The sequence below is a fragment of the Pelmatolapia mariae genome, linkage group LG16_19 (assembly GCF_036321145.2).
Source record: "Pelmatolapia mariae isolate MD_Pm_ZW linkage group LG16_19, Pm_UMD_F_2, whole genome shotgun sequence".
Classification (NCBI taxonomy): Eukaryota; Metazoa; Chordata; class Actinopteri; order Cichliformes; family Cichlidae; genus Pelmatolapia; species Pelmatolapia mariae.
In genome coordinates, this window is record NC_086241.1 from 58,705,505 (window position 1) to 58,725,133 (window position 19,629).

At 39.7% G+C, this 19,629-nt stretch overlaps 1 protein-coding gene across 12 annotated transcripts in view; it reads right to left on the bottom strand.

Annotated features, from left to right (window-relative positions):
• Window positions 1-17,812, bottom strand: part of LOC134645051 (TRAF2 and NCK-interacting protein kinase-like) — a 57,512-nt gene extending 39,700 nt beyond the window's left edge. For all 12 annotated transcript variants that reach the window (XM_063498304.1, XM_063498300.1, XM_063498301.1 and 9 more), the window contains exons 1-2: window positions 17,414-17,812; window positions 6,923-6,988 (exon numbers count right to left, since the gene is read on the bottom strand). In XM_063498304.1, coding sequence (XP_063354374.1) covers window positions 6,923-6,988; window positions 17,414-17,470 — 123 coding nt within the window. In that variant the 5' untranslated portion in view covers window positions 17,471-17,812. The remainder of the gene's footprint in view (window positions 1-6,922; window positions 6,989-17,413) is intronic.
• Between the last annotated feature and the right edge of the window lie 1,817 nt (window positions 17,813-19,629).

Consider the following 19,629-nt stretch of genomic DNA (forward strand, 5'->3'; position numbering starts at 1 on the left):
ACAAATGTAATGTACACAAATGCTTTATTTAGCTTTCTGTTGTTAAAATCCAACCAAATAACTGCTTGACCTTGTCTCTGAAACTGATCTAAAACGATCCGATCTTAATCAAACATGAATTCATTCATCCATTTGCTCATTACTTTGACCTGTCCATACACCCACTTATCTCTCATTTCAAATAAAACTGCTGAAAATTCTTTAAATTTGGAAGGAAACACTTCTCCCTCTAAATGCAACTGCTGTCAAACAGGCAAGAAAAGAGAGAGTAAGTGATTCGCAATGTGCCCAAGCGAGGGAGAAGGGTTGCTGTGAAAAGGAAAAGCGGCAGGTTCAGCACTTCGGCATCACGCTCCAGCAGCTCTGGAGGTCAAACGAACAGCCAAGCTGATTTACTGTGCAGGCTGAAGGTGAAAGAGAGATAGGAAGAAACAGATGAGCGAGGGTATGGAGGACAGAACACATGAAGAGCATTTTAGATGGAAAGCAGAGTGGAAAAACAAAGAAAATGAAGCTAAAGGCCATAAAAAGGAGAAGACACAGCAAATGAGGGATAATAGAGAGTGAGGGTTGGTATAGCTTATTGATTTACCTATTGATGAACATTTCAAGTGGCGAAAAAGTTGTTTTAAGCTCAATGACAGTATCAGTGAACAAGAGGCTGCTCTATAACTGGGAAATATACAGTAGAAAGAGACAGACTGGGAAAGAAAAGCAAAGACAGAATGAGAGATTGTTATTGACATCAGCTATGGCTAATTGACTCTGGTCTGGGTGGCAGGAGTGCATTGTGGGTAAGTGGGACGTGTGGCCTTGGGGAAGACAGAGAGAGGATGTAGGCTAATGAAAACACTGCCAGGTGTGAGTGTGTGTGTGCGTGAGTGTATCTCTGTATATGGTAAAAACAAGCACATCTGCTGGCCCCACAGTAACATCCACCTCAGTCACGGTTCACAGTTCATTCATAAGGACTCCAGAGACTGAAGCACATGTGTGTGTGTGTGTGTGTGTGAGTGCGTGTGTGGAAAAACAGCAGAAATTACAGTAAAACAGTTATATTGAAACAGAGTGACAATGGAAACCACAACAACAACACCACCAGGGACATGTGTTATATATGGCAACAGGCAAACACAAACACACACATATTCAATTAGTGTACACAAAAAAAAAAACAAATTACACCTGAGCTGCATGCCCTTCCAGCTGCGACCCTCTGCGAGCAGTATTGACACTAATCCTGAAATTCAGCACGACATTCTTTTACATTTACATGTCACTCTGTAGTTGCACATGTCAGCCTGTTATCACACTACCAGCAGCTTATAAAACATGACTGTAGCCTATACATCTTTTAGGGGAGTCAGAGAATGATTATGATTTCTCATTACCACTGAGCTTATGGTGCAGGCTAAATCTATGAACATCTACAGCGTGATTTGCAAAAGAATTACATTTATACCCAAATAAAACACTCACATTACAAAAATATTGTATTATACTAAGCTGCCTGGCATCTAGCAAATTAGTCAAACTAGAACATGTCACGGTAAAGTGTAATTATTGATCACTCATTCAGTATTTTAGACAAGTGGGGATTAAATATTCCTTTAGATAAAATAAAATGAATTTAAATCTTGTAAGAATACACTGTCACAATGGTGAAAACAAACATGGAAATAGGTTTTCCTGATTCAGCAACAAGGCTGGTTCCAGCTTCTTAAAGGGGATTTGTGCTTTTTCTTTGTTTTTATGATTTGGGCTTGGCAAAGCAAACAAGCTCTAGACATTATCTTGAGCTCTCTGACATTACTTACCATTATACCCCAAAACAAAAAAAATCGCCATTTGCAGAATGTGCAAAATAAAAAGACAAAATAAAAAAGGCCATATATTTTAGACTTAATTTTATCTCCAACTGCGCCAGTGAAAAGTGTTGTCGATGTGACTAGTATTAGAAGGAAATTCATAAATCTTCAATTAACCCAAATATTTGGCATTCAAATTACAAACCTGTTAACTTCACAATCAATACTTGATAGTTAACCTTTGTTAAAAATGATCTGAAATGGAGCAGAAGGCACATTCCTCACAACACGTAATGCCAACCACTGATATGTCGTGTTGCCAATTTTAGCACGATCCAAGAATGACTAGTTTCAAAGAGATACAAACTGTATATGTGTATATGCTTGCTTTTGCTTGATCTTCTTTCCTGCTGTGAAACACTAGCTGGAGGAGTTTAGAACATCAAACAAGAGGAGTAAATGAAGTCACTCTATCTATCATACTGTTTTGAAGTCTTTTATGCCAGACTTTCTTACTTCATGCTGCTTCTCTGAGATATGTGTGTTCGTGTGTTCCGTGTGTGCGTGTGTCTGTGTGTGTGTGTGTGTGTTAAAAAGGAGTCTGTGGCAAGCGTGCAGAGGGAAAAATCTCCCATGGTCCTTTGCTGCGTGACTTCCAGCAGATAAGGAAGATAAAAAAGAAACACCTTTGAAGTTTTATTCAGTTCCTTAAGAGGGCAGGGAGGGAGGAGGAGGAGGAGAAGAACCGGGGAGGGGAGCAAGACAGGCAGAGCACTGCAGGTAAAAAAACAACAACAACAAAAAAACACAACAAAAACAGAACTATGGACAGAGAAGGAGGGAGCGAGAAAGTGATTAATCCTAATTTACGTTCTGTTTGTCTCTTTACATGCCAAGGTAACGAGATTAGCATGACATCAGTGAAAACTTCACTGATGTCTGACCTGAATCTGTGCATCATTTTCAGGATAAGTGAAACCCATGACATTTTCAGAAGAATACACATGACCTTCACTGCTGAACACATGAAAGGAGCATACACAGTGACACGAGGAAATGTCAGACACTGCACGATCCTTGTATACGCATTGATTTAGACACACGTACACCAGTGCAATAACCGGAAACCATGCAGGTGCTCTCTTTACAGCATCACTGTCACAGCGGGTGAGCATACACTAGAAAAGCCCACACGGCCCAGGTCCCCAACTGTCACTTCTTCTTTACCGCGTGTGTGTGTGTGTGTGTGTGTGTGTGTGTGTGTGTGTGTGTGTGTGTGTGTGTGTGTGTGTGTGTGTGTGTGTGTGTGTGTGTCTTTCAGACTGACTAGTGAATATTTAAAGAGGGTGCAGAAAGCAGCAGCAGCAGCAGCAGAGTGGATGTGTTCTGCCACCAGAGAGAAAAAGACTGGTCGCCTTTCCACTTATTTTTACTGCTTCCTCACTGTGTGAAGACAGCAAAGTCACAGAGAGGGGAGGGGCCCGATATCTGCAAACAACACACACACAAACACACGCAAAAGTATAAAATGGTTTATTGCTGTGAAGGCCAAGGAGACAGTTGATGAGATGATGTATATGGGTGTCACACATCCATGCATGTGTGTGAATGCGTGTATCAGTTTGCGCTCCTGCGACCATGATATGATTAGTTGCCCTCTCGACTTGTCCTTTTGCCCATCAAGCTGAAAAATCACTTCTCCCACGGGAATGGCAAGAAACTGTGATTAATCAATTAGCAGATCAATAACCCTGTCAGTCAATAAGGCAACCTGTCAGTTTCTTCCTATGTCCTATAGTACCAAAAGAGGTGAGGAGTCTTTCCTCACTTGGAGAAGTACAGCTGACATAAAATATTCACAGGCATCAGGAAGAAAGAAAGGAAGATGGACATAACAGAAGTATTATAAGTATAACAAGAGAGTGAGTGGAGGTGATGGCTAAATAAAGGGAATAAAAGTGGGGAATACAGATGAGGCAGAGGGACAACAGTGAAATCTAAAGGAGGAAGCCGAGAGAGTGGAAGATGAAGAGAGAGGGAAGTGGAGAGAGAAGGTATTTAATTATTCAGCATTACCCATGTTCTCTATTTATGGCCCTTTTAAACCTGGCAGTAGAAGCTATATATATGCACATACTGTAGGCACACTGTCCCCCCTTAAGTAGAGTTCACTGGGGATGTTTCAACACAGAAAACAGAGGAAACAAAAGAATGAACGTGATTATATATTGACAAGAGAAATCCACAAAAGCAAAAGGATGAAAAGTAAGAGGATGTGCAGGCAGAGGAGGAAGAACTAGCAAACATAACCACCATGGATCTCTCATGTGAGAGGAGTGAAGGCAGGGTAAAATTATTTTCTATCATTGGCTACGTCTCTAAACTATTTCTGCTGTCAAAGAAACTACAACAAAAATGATAATGTGGATAGATAGTTTTTAATTGTGATGAGATTTTAGGCACATATAAGAAGGAAAGGAGTGAAAGAGAGATGGTGGAAAGAGAACTGAGAGCCAGATCTGTATCATTTAACTAGATGGAGTAATGGAATTGCTGATAAAGCTGTTATCTCTTCCTCACAGGCACACAAACGTGAAACTATGTGGCACATTAGTGCCCTTCTTTAACCAATAATATAAAACAATGCTGCTATCACACACAAATGGATGCACAAAACCATGCATGCATAGAAAACCTATAGCTTCACTATGCACATAGTTCACCGAGTACAATTTACTACAGCAGAATAAGGCAAACTCATTTTGTGGTTATGTTTTTCCTGCTGTAGGAACAGAATTGAGAAAACACTCTTTTTTTTACTTTTTCTTATAATCTTTCTATTCAGTTAAAGTGTAGATGTAAAAATGCCAGCTACTCAGTAAAATGTAGCTCTTTTTAGCTATTAACTGATGCATTTTTCACTCCATGCAAGAAGCTTATTAAAGTTTTAATAACCTCAAAGCTAGCCTTAATTTTTTTTTCATCCATATGATTTTTTTTACTTGTTATTTATGGTTTATTTGAAACTGTAGCACACCACAAATCAAGGCATAACTTGTTAACTTGTACTCTGTGATCACATAAACATCAGAAAAACTGGCCTCTGAGCAACTTGAATCTATTTTGGGAATCAAAACGAAGAGTCAAATCATTTTTGCAGTCTGTCTGACTCTTATCTTCTTCTGCTCTTTTCATCTGAGCGAAAAAAGGCAAACTCCACAGCGCGCTGACAAGGATTCACTGATGCAGAATGGAGATACCACAGCTCTAAAGAATGATATTGTCCTGTGTTATTTTTCTCATATAACAAGTGTTTAAAATGATTCAGAACGAGCCAGAGCAATTCCACTTCACTAATACTCGCCAGGCTGAAGGTCAATTTATCATCTCAGTGAGTCAGAGGTTCACCTGCTCAAAAAACGTTGATCCTCTTCCAGGCAGCCTGCCTCAAAGAGGAACCTCAGCTGTGTGAGAAATTTAAAATAGATGACATTTTTGCTCAAGTGACTCTGCTGCTTATCTCTGTGTATGAGACTGATGTTTCCTACTTTAAGCTATATTTATACAGCACTGAACAGGATGATATTTGAAGTTGAATCTTTTTTTCTGGTATGTTTGTCCCTTTTATACAGCTATTATGACAGATAGGCCTTCATTTTTTTTCATTAAAATTAAACTGGCTGTCCAAAATCTAAATATATGGGGATTCATATCACATATGAAAAAAGAAACCGGAAAGCCCACCAGCCAATTACCATTTTGAGAAGAGAAACAACACTTCAAACCTCATTATCATCCTAAATTTGATCCCATTGTTACAGTTTTCAACACGCAGCACAGTTTGCTTTGTAAGCATTTCCAGGCACATACTTTTACCACCAAGAGTAACCATTATTCTCAAGCCATTTGTCATTAAATTTGCATTTCCCCGCTTCCATACACTAACAAAGAGGAATGGCTAGCAAGCCCTTTTTCCTAATCATCATATTCCAGCCTGGCACTGAACCTATGACTCTTTTTTTAGCCACAAAATAAGCTAATTTATCAAATCAGCTTAATTGTTAAATAAATATGGGTGAGTGGAACTGTAAAGTATAGCCTTAACAAAGCACATTGTGTGAGGTAAATGTGTATCAGAGGGGGGAAAGCGGCATGTGTGTGTGTGTGATGGAAAATTTCTTGGTCAAGGGACTGAAAACGTTTAAGACCAACCTGGGCCTGAAGTTTCAAAGAATATTTTTATTATTATTTATTTATTTGTAGACTAAAAAAATAAAGATTCTACTGGTTATTATTATTTCTATGTTTTTCGTCCTTTCTGGCTCTTACAAACAACCACACACACATATTTTTAGAAGTGTGGATAAGCATGTCTGACCTTTGTCTGACCTTTCATTTGGTTAAATAGGCTCCTCTCCATCACCACCTGACCTTAAGTCTCTGGTTCATTAGACACGTCCTCAAGCACACAAAATACATGCACTGAAGGCTTTCAGAGTCAGAGGCTGTCCACATATTTTATCAGGTCCATATATTTAAACATATTTATTCCAACTAGGGGTCATTAAACAGAGTGACACAGGCTGCTTCCCTATCCTGCCGAGTGGCAAAATAAAGCAGCAGAATCAGGAAAAGGAAGCAAGGAACAGAGAACGACAGGCTATCATGAAGAGAAGAGGAAGCTCAGACAGTGACATGGACTGAGAGATTCTGTTTAAATAACTGCGGGAAACAGCTGAGCCCATCTGACAACAAAAAGCACAAACCACAGTGATGTCACAAATGCAGACCGACTTAGCACGAGTACTTCCTGTGTCCCAGAAAAACCTCAAAAGGTTAAAGCATTGCTGAGATATGAGAGGTCTAAAAACAGTAAAGAGAGTAAAGTGTTATTTAAAGGGACAAGAAAAATTAGCAGGTTATCGTACTTTTACACATCTACAGTTTCACCGCAGCTGTGGGGTTTCTTTTATCTCCTGTATTATTTCCTATGCTCCTTCATTTACATTGTCTTTCTTTGTTTCACGCGGGCTACTTGCAGACGCTAAATAAAAAACTGATAAGAATGAGGCGCATGCTATCAGAACAACATTCTTAGTGTATATAAGTCTCACCTTGTACACCTGCCCATATGTGCCATTTCCCACCAGCTCAACCAGCTCAAAGATGCCGACGGGATCCTGTAAATTCAAAGAAAAGACAGTGGAATGGTTAGAATACAGACACTCAGCTCTACATAACCTTAAAAACAAACTCAGATTGTTTGAATGCAATAAGGTATGGCATATGTTTGCACAGAAAAGCCTTCAGTTGGTCTAAGTCTTAGGTACAGGAAGAGACAGCTTCACAGCTGCCAGATGAATTGTCTGAAATTTTAATCAGATGGTGATCAGAGATGAGTCTAAAGAGAAGCAAATGAGCGGTGATATGGGGGTTTAAGTAACTTTACATCCAGCACCATCATCAAAAAAAAGGATTACATTCCCTCCAGCCTTCATGTTATGTTTATTGCTCAGTGATAAATGTTAGCATGCTAACAGACAAACTATATCTACTTAACATCAACATACTGTAATTCTGAGCATGCTAGCATGTTGATGTTGCATGCAGCGTTGAGTCTTTTAATCCATTACAACAGTGGGCATGTATTCTAAACAGTGCTGGTAGTTTAAATGAGCAGTAATGTCTCAGTAAAGCTCCCAGAGTGTTGATACACTATTCTGAAATGCAGTGCTGGATTGCTTTAGGCATGCATCCAGACTAGCTAATAATTTAAGCCCACAGTCGCTAGGTTGCCAACACAACTCAACGCATCTTTGAAAAGGAGCAGCTTGAACTGAGCATAAAACCCACTGACCCTGTGCGCACACACACACACACACACACACCTCCCCCTTCCTCTCTGCTGCACGTTGCTACGGCATTCCAACAATAGCTGGCATTTACCCTCTCCTTCCTTCTCTCTCTCTTTCTTTCTCCCTGTCTCTTTCACACTCTCTCTGCTCCTCCAGCTTCTGTTTTCCAACCAGCTGAAGTCCATCTATGTCTGTCTCACTCTTTTATCTGCACTTTGCTCTCATTCCAACAGTGAATGAGGTTCAGAGTTCCAGAAACACTGAGGTCCTTTTACCAGCTTTACCAGCTTTTCTCCCCGCCGCTGTCATTCACAAGTTTGATAAATGTGGCCATCATTCATCAATACATCAACTGTCCTCAGCCAGAACGCTGGAGCTATTCTTGAGGTTTTATTCACTCGACATGTTCATGATGACAACACAATTGAGCATGTAATCTTACAGTGATAGTTCCGACTTTTGAAAATGTCATTACCAACTCACTGGAATGTGGATTACAGTATGTTACAGCCAACTCTACTGGGTATTCAAATAAATCTTTGATCCATTTTTTATATTCCGTTCTTCTTTTAGAGCAAAAGAAGATGTTTAAAAATGAGATTCTTCAATTGGGGGCAAAGCTAAAGGCTTATTTCATTGCTGATTCACCAAAAATAAACTGCACTATTATGTAGATCTACACTGGGACTCATACAAACCTGAAGAACAGAGAGTTTTACACAAAACCCCTTTCTCACAGACAATTCCCCTCTCAATAATACATCTTTTTTTATTTCTATTCTGAAAAGCCACACGTGTATTCTATTTGCATCCTTGTCCCTCTTTTCTAACCTTATCACTTTCCTCCCGTCTTGCATTCGCAGTTCATCTATTTTTTTTTATCACGTACTTTCTCTTTCTCACTGTTTGCACTTCACATTCATATCATGTCTGTGAATTTTCAGTTGAACTTGCAGCTAACTTTGCTGGCATGACACGTGCGCTACCACAGTGCTAGTGAACCACATACCACAGATGAAAAAAGATTTTCCTCTGATGCTAAACAGGTAACGCTATAGCTTATTTTAAGGGGTTTGCATAAATCTTGCATCCATGTTAAGACTTCTAAAATGCATTTTCTTCTTCTTCTGTTCTTCTGTCTCAACTTCCCCCTCTTCCTTCTCAGTGTCTCTGTCTTTCCCCATCCCTCCCTTTGTCTCTCTCACTCTGTCTCCATATGTTTGTTTCTGTTGGTCTCAGCAGACCTGTCAACCTGTCAGCTGTTTCTGAAGACAGGGCCTTGCGCTTTTCTTGTTCCCTTCTTCCTGTTTTCTGTCGTTTTTCACCACTCCGTTGTGTTCTGCAGACACCAGCACACACATGCGCTTTTCCTCGTACACAAACGCACGCGCACACATCGCAAAACTCATTCTCTCACTTTCTGTCTCAAGTACATCCTCCCGCTGTCTAGCTCTCTCACACTCTCAAAACTACATGCACACAAAAACACACACACACACTGTGCCAATAACACACTCCTACACAGGGATAGTGTTCAAATGTTCTAACAAGTATGAGTGGGCACAAAATGATGAGTGTATGTCTAAGTAAATGCTTGTGCACGTGAAAGAGAGAAAGTTAGAGAGAGACTGCTAGTTGCTTTTAACAGTGCTAACATGGGCATTCTGAGTGTGCATGTGACCGGTGTCGCCAGCTTATAGAAGTAGATTATTTCACCGTTTACTTTCTTTATCTCTCACTACTTCTGTGTGTGCATCTCCGTGTGTGTGTTTGACAGCTGTGTGAATCAACTCTCAGAGCTGCAAACAAAGTTCTGACAGTCTGTCTCGAGATTCGTGGAAGGATGCCTTCTCGTTTCCTTTTTTGTTTACACACAACAGAAACGTTCACATGCAAAAAAAAAAAAAAATGCATATAGGTACAAAGGCAATGCTGAAACACAAGCACTGGAAGGCACATTACACAGGCATGCATGAGACTCCTGAATGCACACAGGATGAGTTCTGTGGCTAGAAAAAAGCAGCTTTTTGATGCTCCAGTTCATACTTATCTTTAGGCTTACCCACAAAAATATAGTACAATATCATTCATATTTTAGAGGCCACTTGCTGAATCAGCTATCGGCACGTGGCCACCTCTAAGACTGCATCTGCATCTGTGCGTCTGTGGGTTGGAGTTCCCTGTAACTGAAACAATTCGGCCTACTTCCTTGTTTTGTTTGGGGGTTTTTTTTTTCATTTTGTTTTCCTGCTGAGTCTTTGCCAGGGTCACATGACAGCCATATGACCCCACTGGTGGCCAATTAATCATGCTGTGCGTCTCTATAAAGCTGCTGAATAACAGTACATTAAAAATAGCTTGTGATACATTAAAAAAAAGTGCTCAGAGAAAGAAGAATGAGGATCCACCAACAGATGTAAAGACACCCACAGTCAACTTTTGAGCAGAGGCTTCTGTCTGATGACGGTGCAGTTTTTTTTCTTACTTAGCTTTATTCCAATTCAGACGCTTCTCTAAGAATTTTTCAAAGCCACAAAAGAACACGACTTCCTTTATTTTCTATAAGCCGTTGCAACATGATAGAAGCATGACACTGACTGGTCACCGATAACCTTTACTGTACTTCATACAGCTTTTCTAATAAGTTAATGTAAGCAACAGCCAATTGACCAATTGTCAACGATGATTTTATTGGCCAATAGTTATCTACAAATCTATCACTATCAGTATTTATAACAGCTGACAAATTAAAATGTAAAAAGTAATGAGCAATTCAATTCGGCCGTTATATGTAATAGCAGATTTTAAAATCACCAAATATCGGTAGCAGTGTCAGTCTTAAAAATCCTATATCAGTCAGGCTCTAGTCACAAGTACATTGTATTAACTTTTGGTACAAGGGATGAATACAGTTATGGCTTGTCTCTTTTGCTCCAGACAGAGAATACTGGCCCATGAGCAGCAGAGTCCATTAATAATGGATTTTTAAGAGCAGGCCTGCAGCCCTTGTGAAAGCCACTTTACGACATGTATGAGGACTTTTACTGACTGCATTCATTCTTTCATTCCACAGCCTAACCTTAATTCTCTCCACTACATTCCTAACTTTAACTCCTATCTAACCAAAAGCTAATCCTAGCTCTAACCTTAAAAATTAATGTTAAAACCAGAGCAAATTACTCACATAAAATCTCTATCAGGTGATCTAAGCATGGCTGATTACACATGGAAACATAATCAATCTGATCAGAACAAGTTGCATGCAAAGGCCATAAGAAATGCAGCTGACTCTTAAATATATATTGCTTGCTCCAGTGGATTACAAGGCTGAGAAGTCCAAAAACAAGGTAAACAAGGTAATTAAAGGTTTTCAGTAGAGCTATTAATAACGAATCAACTGTCACTTACAAAGTAGACTCGGCTTCTTAAGAAGTAATGTATCACTCAATGCTTTGTTGCCTGACACATTTTGATGCATTCGAGGTATGTGAATTCCTTTGACAAAACCACACCTCGATGCCATTGTGTAAAGTCTAACCAAAGCCACTTTTACTCTCTAATGCCGTGTCTGTTTGTTCATTGTATAAGCCATATATCAGCTGTGTTATGAATTAAACCAATACTAAATCTAAAGATCACATTGCAGGATACTAGAGAGTAGTCACTAAGGTCTTTGTATGAGATTTCACTTAGTTCTGATTTCTCTTATGAGTTCAGCTCCAAACATTAGTATTCATATCAATCACACAATACAGTTACACACTTTAAAAATATGCACAAGTGACATGTGAATTCAAATTAAAAGTGGAGAGGAAAAATGAAAAATAAAATTAAGACAGATAGAGGCAACACATTTAACACACAAAAACAGCAGTGCAATAAGTGAACATTAGAGTCCCGATAAAATTTAAAATAATCACTGCAGATGCTGGAAATCTAATCTGTGACAGTACATTTACACCGTGACACAAACAATTATTCTTCAGATTTAGTGAATCAGTTTGCATCTACATCCCAGTCACGCTACATTTTATCAGCTATCTTTATCTTTGTGAATGACAGACCTGCAGACAACAGCAGATAGCCTATTCAATGTAAAGTTTAGAGTCATATATTTATAATATAGCAGAGAAAGACAGAAGGTCTATTAAGGTTAAATCATCACATCTGAGAAGATAAGCTATGAGTATTCCGATTAAGATGATGATTTACAAAACCACTTCTCAAATTATTTGTTTAAAAAAAATTGGCTTATCAGAAAATAACAAATTTTTAGCGTATTTTTATTGTACATTCCTGCTGCTAAAAAGTAAGACTTTGAAGTGTCTTTATAGTCATAACAGTCATGATTATTTAAACCAGAGCCAGCAGTGAGTTGTGCAATCTTTGCAACGAAAGCTGAGGAAATAAAATTAAAACTGCACAAATCTCTATTTTCACATCAACAATTGCTAAACTTGCTATGTATAACGTTACGTGTAATGTGATGTGGGTCAAACTAACAAACCACATGACTAAGACAACTGGCAGTTGATGTGAATACTATTGATCATCCTGTTGCAATGCAGTGTTTTGAACTTTTGGATTCTAGCAATCATTTGAATCTTTCATGATAAAACTGCAAACTAAGAAAACCCCCACATGGCAATACTACTGGCCCAATATACAGCCCACACCCCTATACCACAAAATTGCTCTAGAAAGTGTTAAGGATTGCGACAAAGAGCTCAAGGGGTTGACTCCAGATGGCCAAAATGTGTATACCATATAAGCTGACAGTACATCCATATTGTGCTTAAAATTTATCAAATCATCCCAAGGCACCCTGAATTACTATAACATGGCTTATGTATAGTTTCGTATCACACAACAGTACTTTAGCATTATATCACCAGCCTTTATGCAGTAAAAGTTAAACTCAAAATGTTACTTTTTACACTCACCAAGATCAAGACTTTTTCCCAAGCTCATATCTATTGTATATCTGTAGTATATCTTTCTGTACATTAGCCAGTGACCAGGTGAGTGCAGTTAATGTTTGTAGAAAGTGATTTTCAGAGATGTGAGGTGGATTGAATTAGGGACTCTAAGAGGATGATAGGAGTCATGCTGGGGCCAGCTTTGCCTCTTATAAAACCACTTACACTTAACAACACAGCTCAACACTGCTTGTTTTTACAAGGAGATGTCGTTGTAGCCCAATTCCCAGTACATCTCACCCAGACATGTACAGTACATTAGCAGGAGTCCACTTCTAATCACAGATTAACAGGCCACTGAAGAGGGTAGACGCTGCAGGGTTTGTTCTGCGATGCAACAGAACCTCTCGCCACCCGATTCTGCCAACTTGCAATCTCACACCTTTCCCTATCCCCATTTGCCCATCACTCCTTCCCTTCTGCATGAATTGCTTTTCTACATCCCTCTGTCATTTCAATACATTTTTCTTTCCTTGCCGCCCTGCACAATGTGAGTGCGACACAATGGAGGGATCACTCCTATTATGGACTTGTTTGCATGCACATGATTCCTTCAAACACTTCAGATCAAGTGTAAGTGTGCACTTGTGCGTCACTGAATGAGAGGGGTGAAAAAGGAGGCTAGTATGTGGTGCAGTGCATACTTTCAAACATGCTGGAATAGAACGCATTAGATATGTTGCACTTTGACTGATCTAAGTCATGGAACTGGAGCTCTTGATGTTTTTCATGATGTTTGCCATGCATAATACAAACCAGGAGTTTACAAACTCATGGAGGACATCAAGGTGGCTACGTGCATCTTTTTTATACAGTCTACATTTGTTTTTTGTCAAGCACGTCTAAGAAGTCGTTTAGAAACAGACAGTGTGGTCAGTGCTTACACACAACAAACTACTCATGTGAGGTTTGCCAAGGAATCCTTTCCTAAATCTTTTCTTGGCTCACTTACTTTTTTCCTGAAATGAGCTAGCAAGTTGCAAGAAGCAAAATACCAGCATTTATTAATTTGATATGATAGTTTTATATACTGATTATTACATTTTTAAAGGATTTTAATCATTCATAAACACACACAAAATGTGTAATGCATAGTTTACAACACTAAAATAGTTATAGGCACATAACTGTTTACAAAAACTCTTTCGGTTATCATATCATAAGTGATGGTTTTTATAGATCTAATAAAGTACAATAATTAAAATGTGCCCATCCATCCTTATAGATGCTTACAAATATATTATAGTATGTTATAAATAATTAATTAACTATAATAATAATAAAAGGTACACTGGAGGGCTTAAATAAGTAAAACATGCATGCAGACCACAACTACTTATACATTTTAATACTTATGGCAGGGAATTAAAGCTTTAATCTAACTCCATTAGTGACTTGAGGGGGAAAAAATAGGTCAACTAGAAGCAGGCAGGCACAGTGGAAGGGAGGGTGGGAGGGAGAGGGGCATTTCTCAGCGACAGTCTGCCATACAGTATATAGACTATTCATGAATAAGCTCTGTGTAAGCCCTGGGCACTGCTGTGGCCCTGTTACTATGGAGTCCATAGTGAGGGGCAGAGGAATGTGGCCTTACTGGGCAACAGGGATTGAGAGGGAGGGAGAGGCTCTAGAGATGGATCTTTGCCTTGAACTACTTTAGTCACTGGTCACATCTCCACCTTTACCCCGAGCTCAGCCCTCTTGTCATTTTCTTCTTCCCTTCTTGGGTTCTCTCACTGTCTCTCAATGTTCCTGTAAATCTCTCTAAGCTGCCTTCATCTTCAATCCAGCTTTCTCCCTCTGCGTTTTCTCTTAGTCTTTCTCTGACCATGTCACTATCCCTTCATCCCTTCACGTTTTCTCTCTTTCATCTCAGCTTTCACACCTGACTCCCAGCACAGCACATTAGTCTACTGCCAGTATTAGTGTGTGGTGTGTGTGTGTCTGTGTGTGTATTACTCTGGCTGGACTTCCTGCTGGTTTGCCATCTGTTGCTCTCGTCAGCTGACTAGATGAGCTTGTGCTTCTGACGCCTCTGACCTGTGTGTGTTCGCATCACTTTGCATAAAAACCACTGTCTGTATTTAAAGAATTTTTAAAGTATTCAACCTTGTATGATATGTTTTTATGGTTATTGTGGGTCATGGTAGGATGGGCCACAGCAGCAACATTTCTGTGAATGCCTCTAGTAAGTCTGGCCTTCCCCACTAAAATGAAACATGATGCATCTATGCAGGTGCCGCAGGGTTGATGTGTCACACCAGCAGATGTTGCAGAGACCTGACAAGGCATATGAAAACAAAGCAAGAGAGGAAAAAATGCAGAGGCAGCAAACATGAAAAGCCACTTCTCTTTCCACTTTACTTCCCACTCAATTCTGTCTGTCTCTTGTGAGTGTGTGTGTCTGTGTGATGGTCATTGTGCCTATAAGGAAGCTCTAGCCCTGGAACAGCCCCCCATCCCCCCAACCATACACTCATATAGACTAAAACACAATGCCCCACCATCATCACCAAGCCCAGTATTTATAAGCCCCCACTCAACCCTCCCCACCTCGTCAGAGCCAGCTGACCTACTTCCTGTCTAGCCAGTCCAGCAGTGGATGACTGTAAATTCATCTTAGACCATGTGTGTGTCTGTCTATGTGTGTGTGCACGTGCGTATTGCTCGGGAAGATAGGTATTGTTCGTACATGTTGAATGGACAAACCTTGGTTTGTTTAAGACTTCTCTGGAAATCATTGTTTATTTCAGCTTGTAAAACATGTTGTTCAGGTTGTGTAACTTGGTTACGGAGGAAATCACAGAAGACATTCACAACATAATATTACAAAGGAAATAGCTGGAGTATAGTGTTGGGGAAAAAATATTAAAATAAAAGTTTTGGCTTCCCTTAATGTAGCATTATGGTGGTAGGAAATCTCTATTCTATTTTTTCTGTTCTATTTTGTCCACTTCCATCTTTTGACTCAAGTACTATTTTTATGAAAAATATGAAAACTTTTTTTAGAGCTGCCCCACTTCATCAAATGAAATATCTAACATAGGATTCTGCTCTTGCCAAAAACCTTTAAGGCTCTTAGTGTTTTGAAATCATCACTACTTTTAAGATAGTAGTAATCATTTGACATAATTACATATTCCCATAATCCTAAATGCACTTCTATGTAAAGGCAAACATGAGCATCTGCATGTGTTTGCACGTCCTTGTAAGCTGCCTCTAAGTCACAGTGACAGACACTTGAAATCCTGCCTCCTAAAGAATAAGGCATCCATGGCTGAACTCCCACTCGCCTCCTCATTCCTCTTTCAGTGTTTCTCTGTCTGTTTTGTTCTACTCCTCTTCTTCTTTCAGATTTCTCCTTCCATTCTGTCTTTAATAGAGCTCGTCCCGCTGATGAAATTTTGCTAGGCGTAAACCTAAAAAGTAGCACTTATTTTCCAAAACACTTGATTCACAATTCCTTGGAAACGTTATTCTTCTTTCAAGCAGTGCAAGGAGGTGGGCGCAGAGACATAATGCTAGGAGACAGAGCAACTGGCAGAGAGACAGGGAGGTACATTCAGTCAGTCAGATAGACAAGGTGATAGAAAAACAGGTGATGAAATTGATAGAAAAAAATGGAATGGAGGTAGATGGATGAGTTGGTGTTAGTGGAGCAGAAACAAATAGGCAAGAAACCATGAAGCAAGCAAGAGACCAGCAAAGACAGAACTGGAGACAAAAATGGCATGTGGGCACAAACAGACGACAACTGCGCTGTGTGAAAGAGACAAAGCAAGAGGGATGTGGTTTTGTTTCTCAAAGCAGCAAACGGGTCTTTAGCTGAAGCATCCCTTACTGCTTTATGCAGTTGGCTATCAGCTTGGCAGACACCTACACATTAGAAACACACGTACTGTCCAATGAAGTGAAAATACGGGTCTGCACACATAAACACAGGCTGTTTGTGTATGCCTGTCTGTTTGTGTGCACGTGTGTGTGTGTGTGTGTGTGTGTGTGTGTGTGTGTGTGTGTGTGTGTGTGTGTGTGTGTGTGTGTATTATGGTTTACAGCACATACTGGATGAACAAAAGAACTGGCTATTGCAGCATGCAAGGCTTCAGTTGTGACTTTGAGTAGGTTACAGTGACTACAGGTAGGTTGGCACACTTGCCTCTCTCTCTTGCACACACGTGCACACACACACACGCACGCACACACACACACTGAGTAAATACCATTATGAACAGCAAGAGAGAGGAAATCTGGATGAATATGAGTTTGACTTAAAAGCAGTTTCTGTCCTGTTCTTACAATACACAAGCCAAGAGAATCAGCAGTGTGTGGTAGAAATAGGTTAAATTCCACTCTGAATCAATTCTGATGAGGCTATAATAGGCTGGCCCACTGAAAGAAGATACACAACACCCCCTATCCAGGTCAGCAAAATCACAGCCTCAACCTCAATTCAGCATCACACACAACACCGACCTTCCTGTAACTGACTTGAATGAAGATAAGCCTTCAGATGTGCGAGCCAGCTGTAATGTTAGTTAATGTCTATATATAATTTGATCTATAATTTGACACACTGTGGCGGCCCGTCTCCCACACATCCGCCTTTTGCAGCCTCCTCTGCTCTGTGCCGGTTGTTATTCAGGGAGCACTGTCAGGTGCATGAGAAGGAGGAACGCGCGAGCGCACACATCAATTTTCTTACACACAGACACGCACACACACTTTTTTCCTTTTTTTTCTTTAACAGAAATTAAACGAAAATTAATCTTACTCTCAAAGTAGATAGGTCGATTTCGTCCAGACTCCGTGCTGGAGAGTCACTCGCCATGATGGAGGACACAAAAAAGCCACTGTCTGTTGTCCGATATCCAGAAACGGTCTTAGCTGTCACGACTGTGTGGTCTCCTCTGCTGCTAGGTCTCTACTATCCCCCCTCTCTCTTGCACAGTGATGTGTCAGTGAATGAGAAAATAATATCAGTCCCTTTCTCGTCAGCAGCTGGACGCTCCTCGGGCCTGGAGCGCACAGCTAGAGCGCAAACGCGTGGAGGATAGAAAGCGATAGCACCGTGTACATCAGCACTTGGAAGTCCATGTCTGCGGGATGTAGACCATACAGAGTAAGGTGAAGCAATACTGAGACTGATCTGTTTCTGGTACAGAAGCTGCTGTGACAGCCAGCCAGTAAATATAGAGAAGGAGGGAGGTGGGAGCCGCTTTCCCTCAGCAAACCACGCCTGTTACCGGGCGGGGTTTACTGAGGCAGCGAGGACTTCCAAACTTTTTTCTTCCTCATGTTTAATAGCAATGTCCTTGTACAAAAAAAAAAAGAAACTGAGCGAAGAAATACTTTCTGATTTTTGCTTATATTTCCCTGTGTACTTTTGATTAAATAGAACACTATGTGTATTTTCTTTCTTTCTTTCTTTATTTATTTATTTATTTTTTCACAAGGTATAAGAAGACAAAATGTAACCCGGCACAACACACACAAACACAGATAACTATTGAATCCATCAAATGTAAACACACACGGCAACTAAACTGGTGTCTGTTTATCAGGTTTCCTGTTACCTTGCAACCCCTTTCCCGTTACACTTAGGAGCCTGAAGCATTTTCATAAATCTGTGTAAACATGATAAACAACGAATAACATTCCCATTCCACCAAAGACAAGACGAAACCTCTCTGGTCTCTGTATCCAACTCTAGGGTTCCCCTGAGTTTGCCTGAGGGCAAGCAAGAGACAAGAAAAACACAGTAAATAATTTATTTATTAATCAATTATTAAAAAACAGCGACAACAACAACAATACTACTACTACTACTGATAATAATAATAATAATAATAATAATAATTTTATTTGTATAGTACTTTTCTACAAAGTGCTTCACAGTGTCAATAGAAGCCACAGATTAAAGTTAAGTATGCCTGTTCAAACATACAGACACGTTAATGGACACTAAATCAACAGTACGGTCAGGCATTCATTCCAGAATACACACTTCTATACACGCAAATAGTTGTAAAGTATAGCCCAAAGCAAAGAGGGAAATTAAGGGAAAGCTTATAAAAATGTGTTTTCAGCAGTTGTTTGAAACAAATATCAGAATCAGTCGACCTGATAAAGGCTAAGCGAGGTTGTCCCAAAGGAGGAGTCTGCTGATTCTGTCAAACAAGAACCTTGGATTGTGTTTATCATTATTAACCAAACCAGCAACATAAGATGTTCTCGCATATTTTGTGTGTTAGTTTGTTGTGGAGGAAGTGAAAAAGTTTCCAAGTATTTACGTTACAGTACATCGTAAAAATAGCATTGACTTCCATCCAAATTCATTCAGTGTAGAGTTTAATATTATTAGCACTAGGCAAAGCAAGCAAAGGCATGCCAGTAGAAAACAGATGGAAACATCAAAACATCAAAACAAAAAATTCCACACTGACATACCTGTGAAAGGAGTTTCCTTTTCAGTGGGTTTTCATCATGCCCTTAACTGAAGAGATTTCTAAGGAAGAAAGTTTATTTGGGTTTGAGGTGTATTTTATTTTTCCATAAAGTGCAAATAAAAATAAGAACAAGGAACAAGGAAAGAGGGCTGTTTTCAGGAAGAAAAAATGGAAAATTAATTATTTCCCAGCTGTGCGTTTTTGGCTTTACACAATTAATTTCAAACAGATTTTATTTTAGAGAATTTAGACACTCAAGCAGATCAGAGGTTTTTTGTTTTGGCTTTTCTTGTCACATTTTGGAGTACTGCCACTGAAACCATGCATGACTTCACAAAAACCTGTGTCACGTGCTTAAGAGAATTCTTAATGACACATAAACTGAATTCCCGATCAGGTAGCTTTATATCCTTATGTTTCTAAACCAGCAAGCAACTAGGCCATCTCACATGCCATAACATGCAGCCAACGACATTCTACTGAATCAGGCCTCCTGAGTTTTATGGAGTGTCATTTTCCAGAGAAGGGAGGAGCGTTCTGT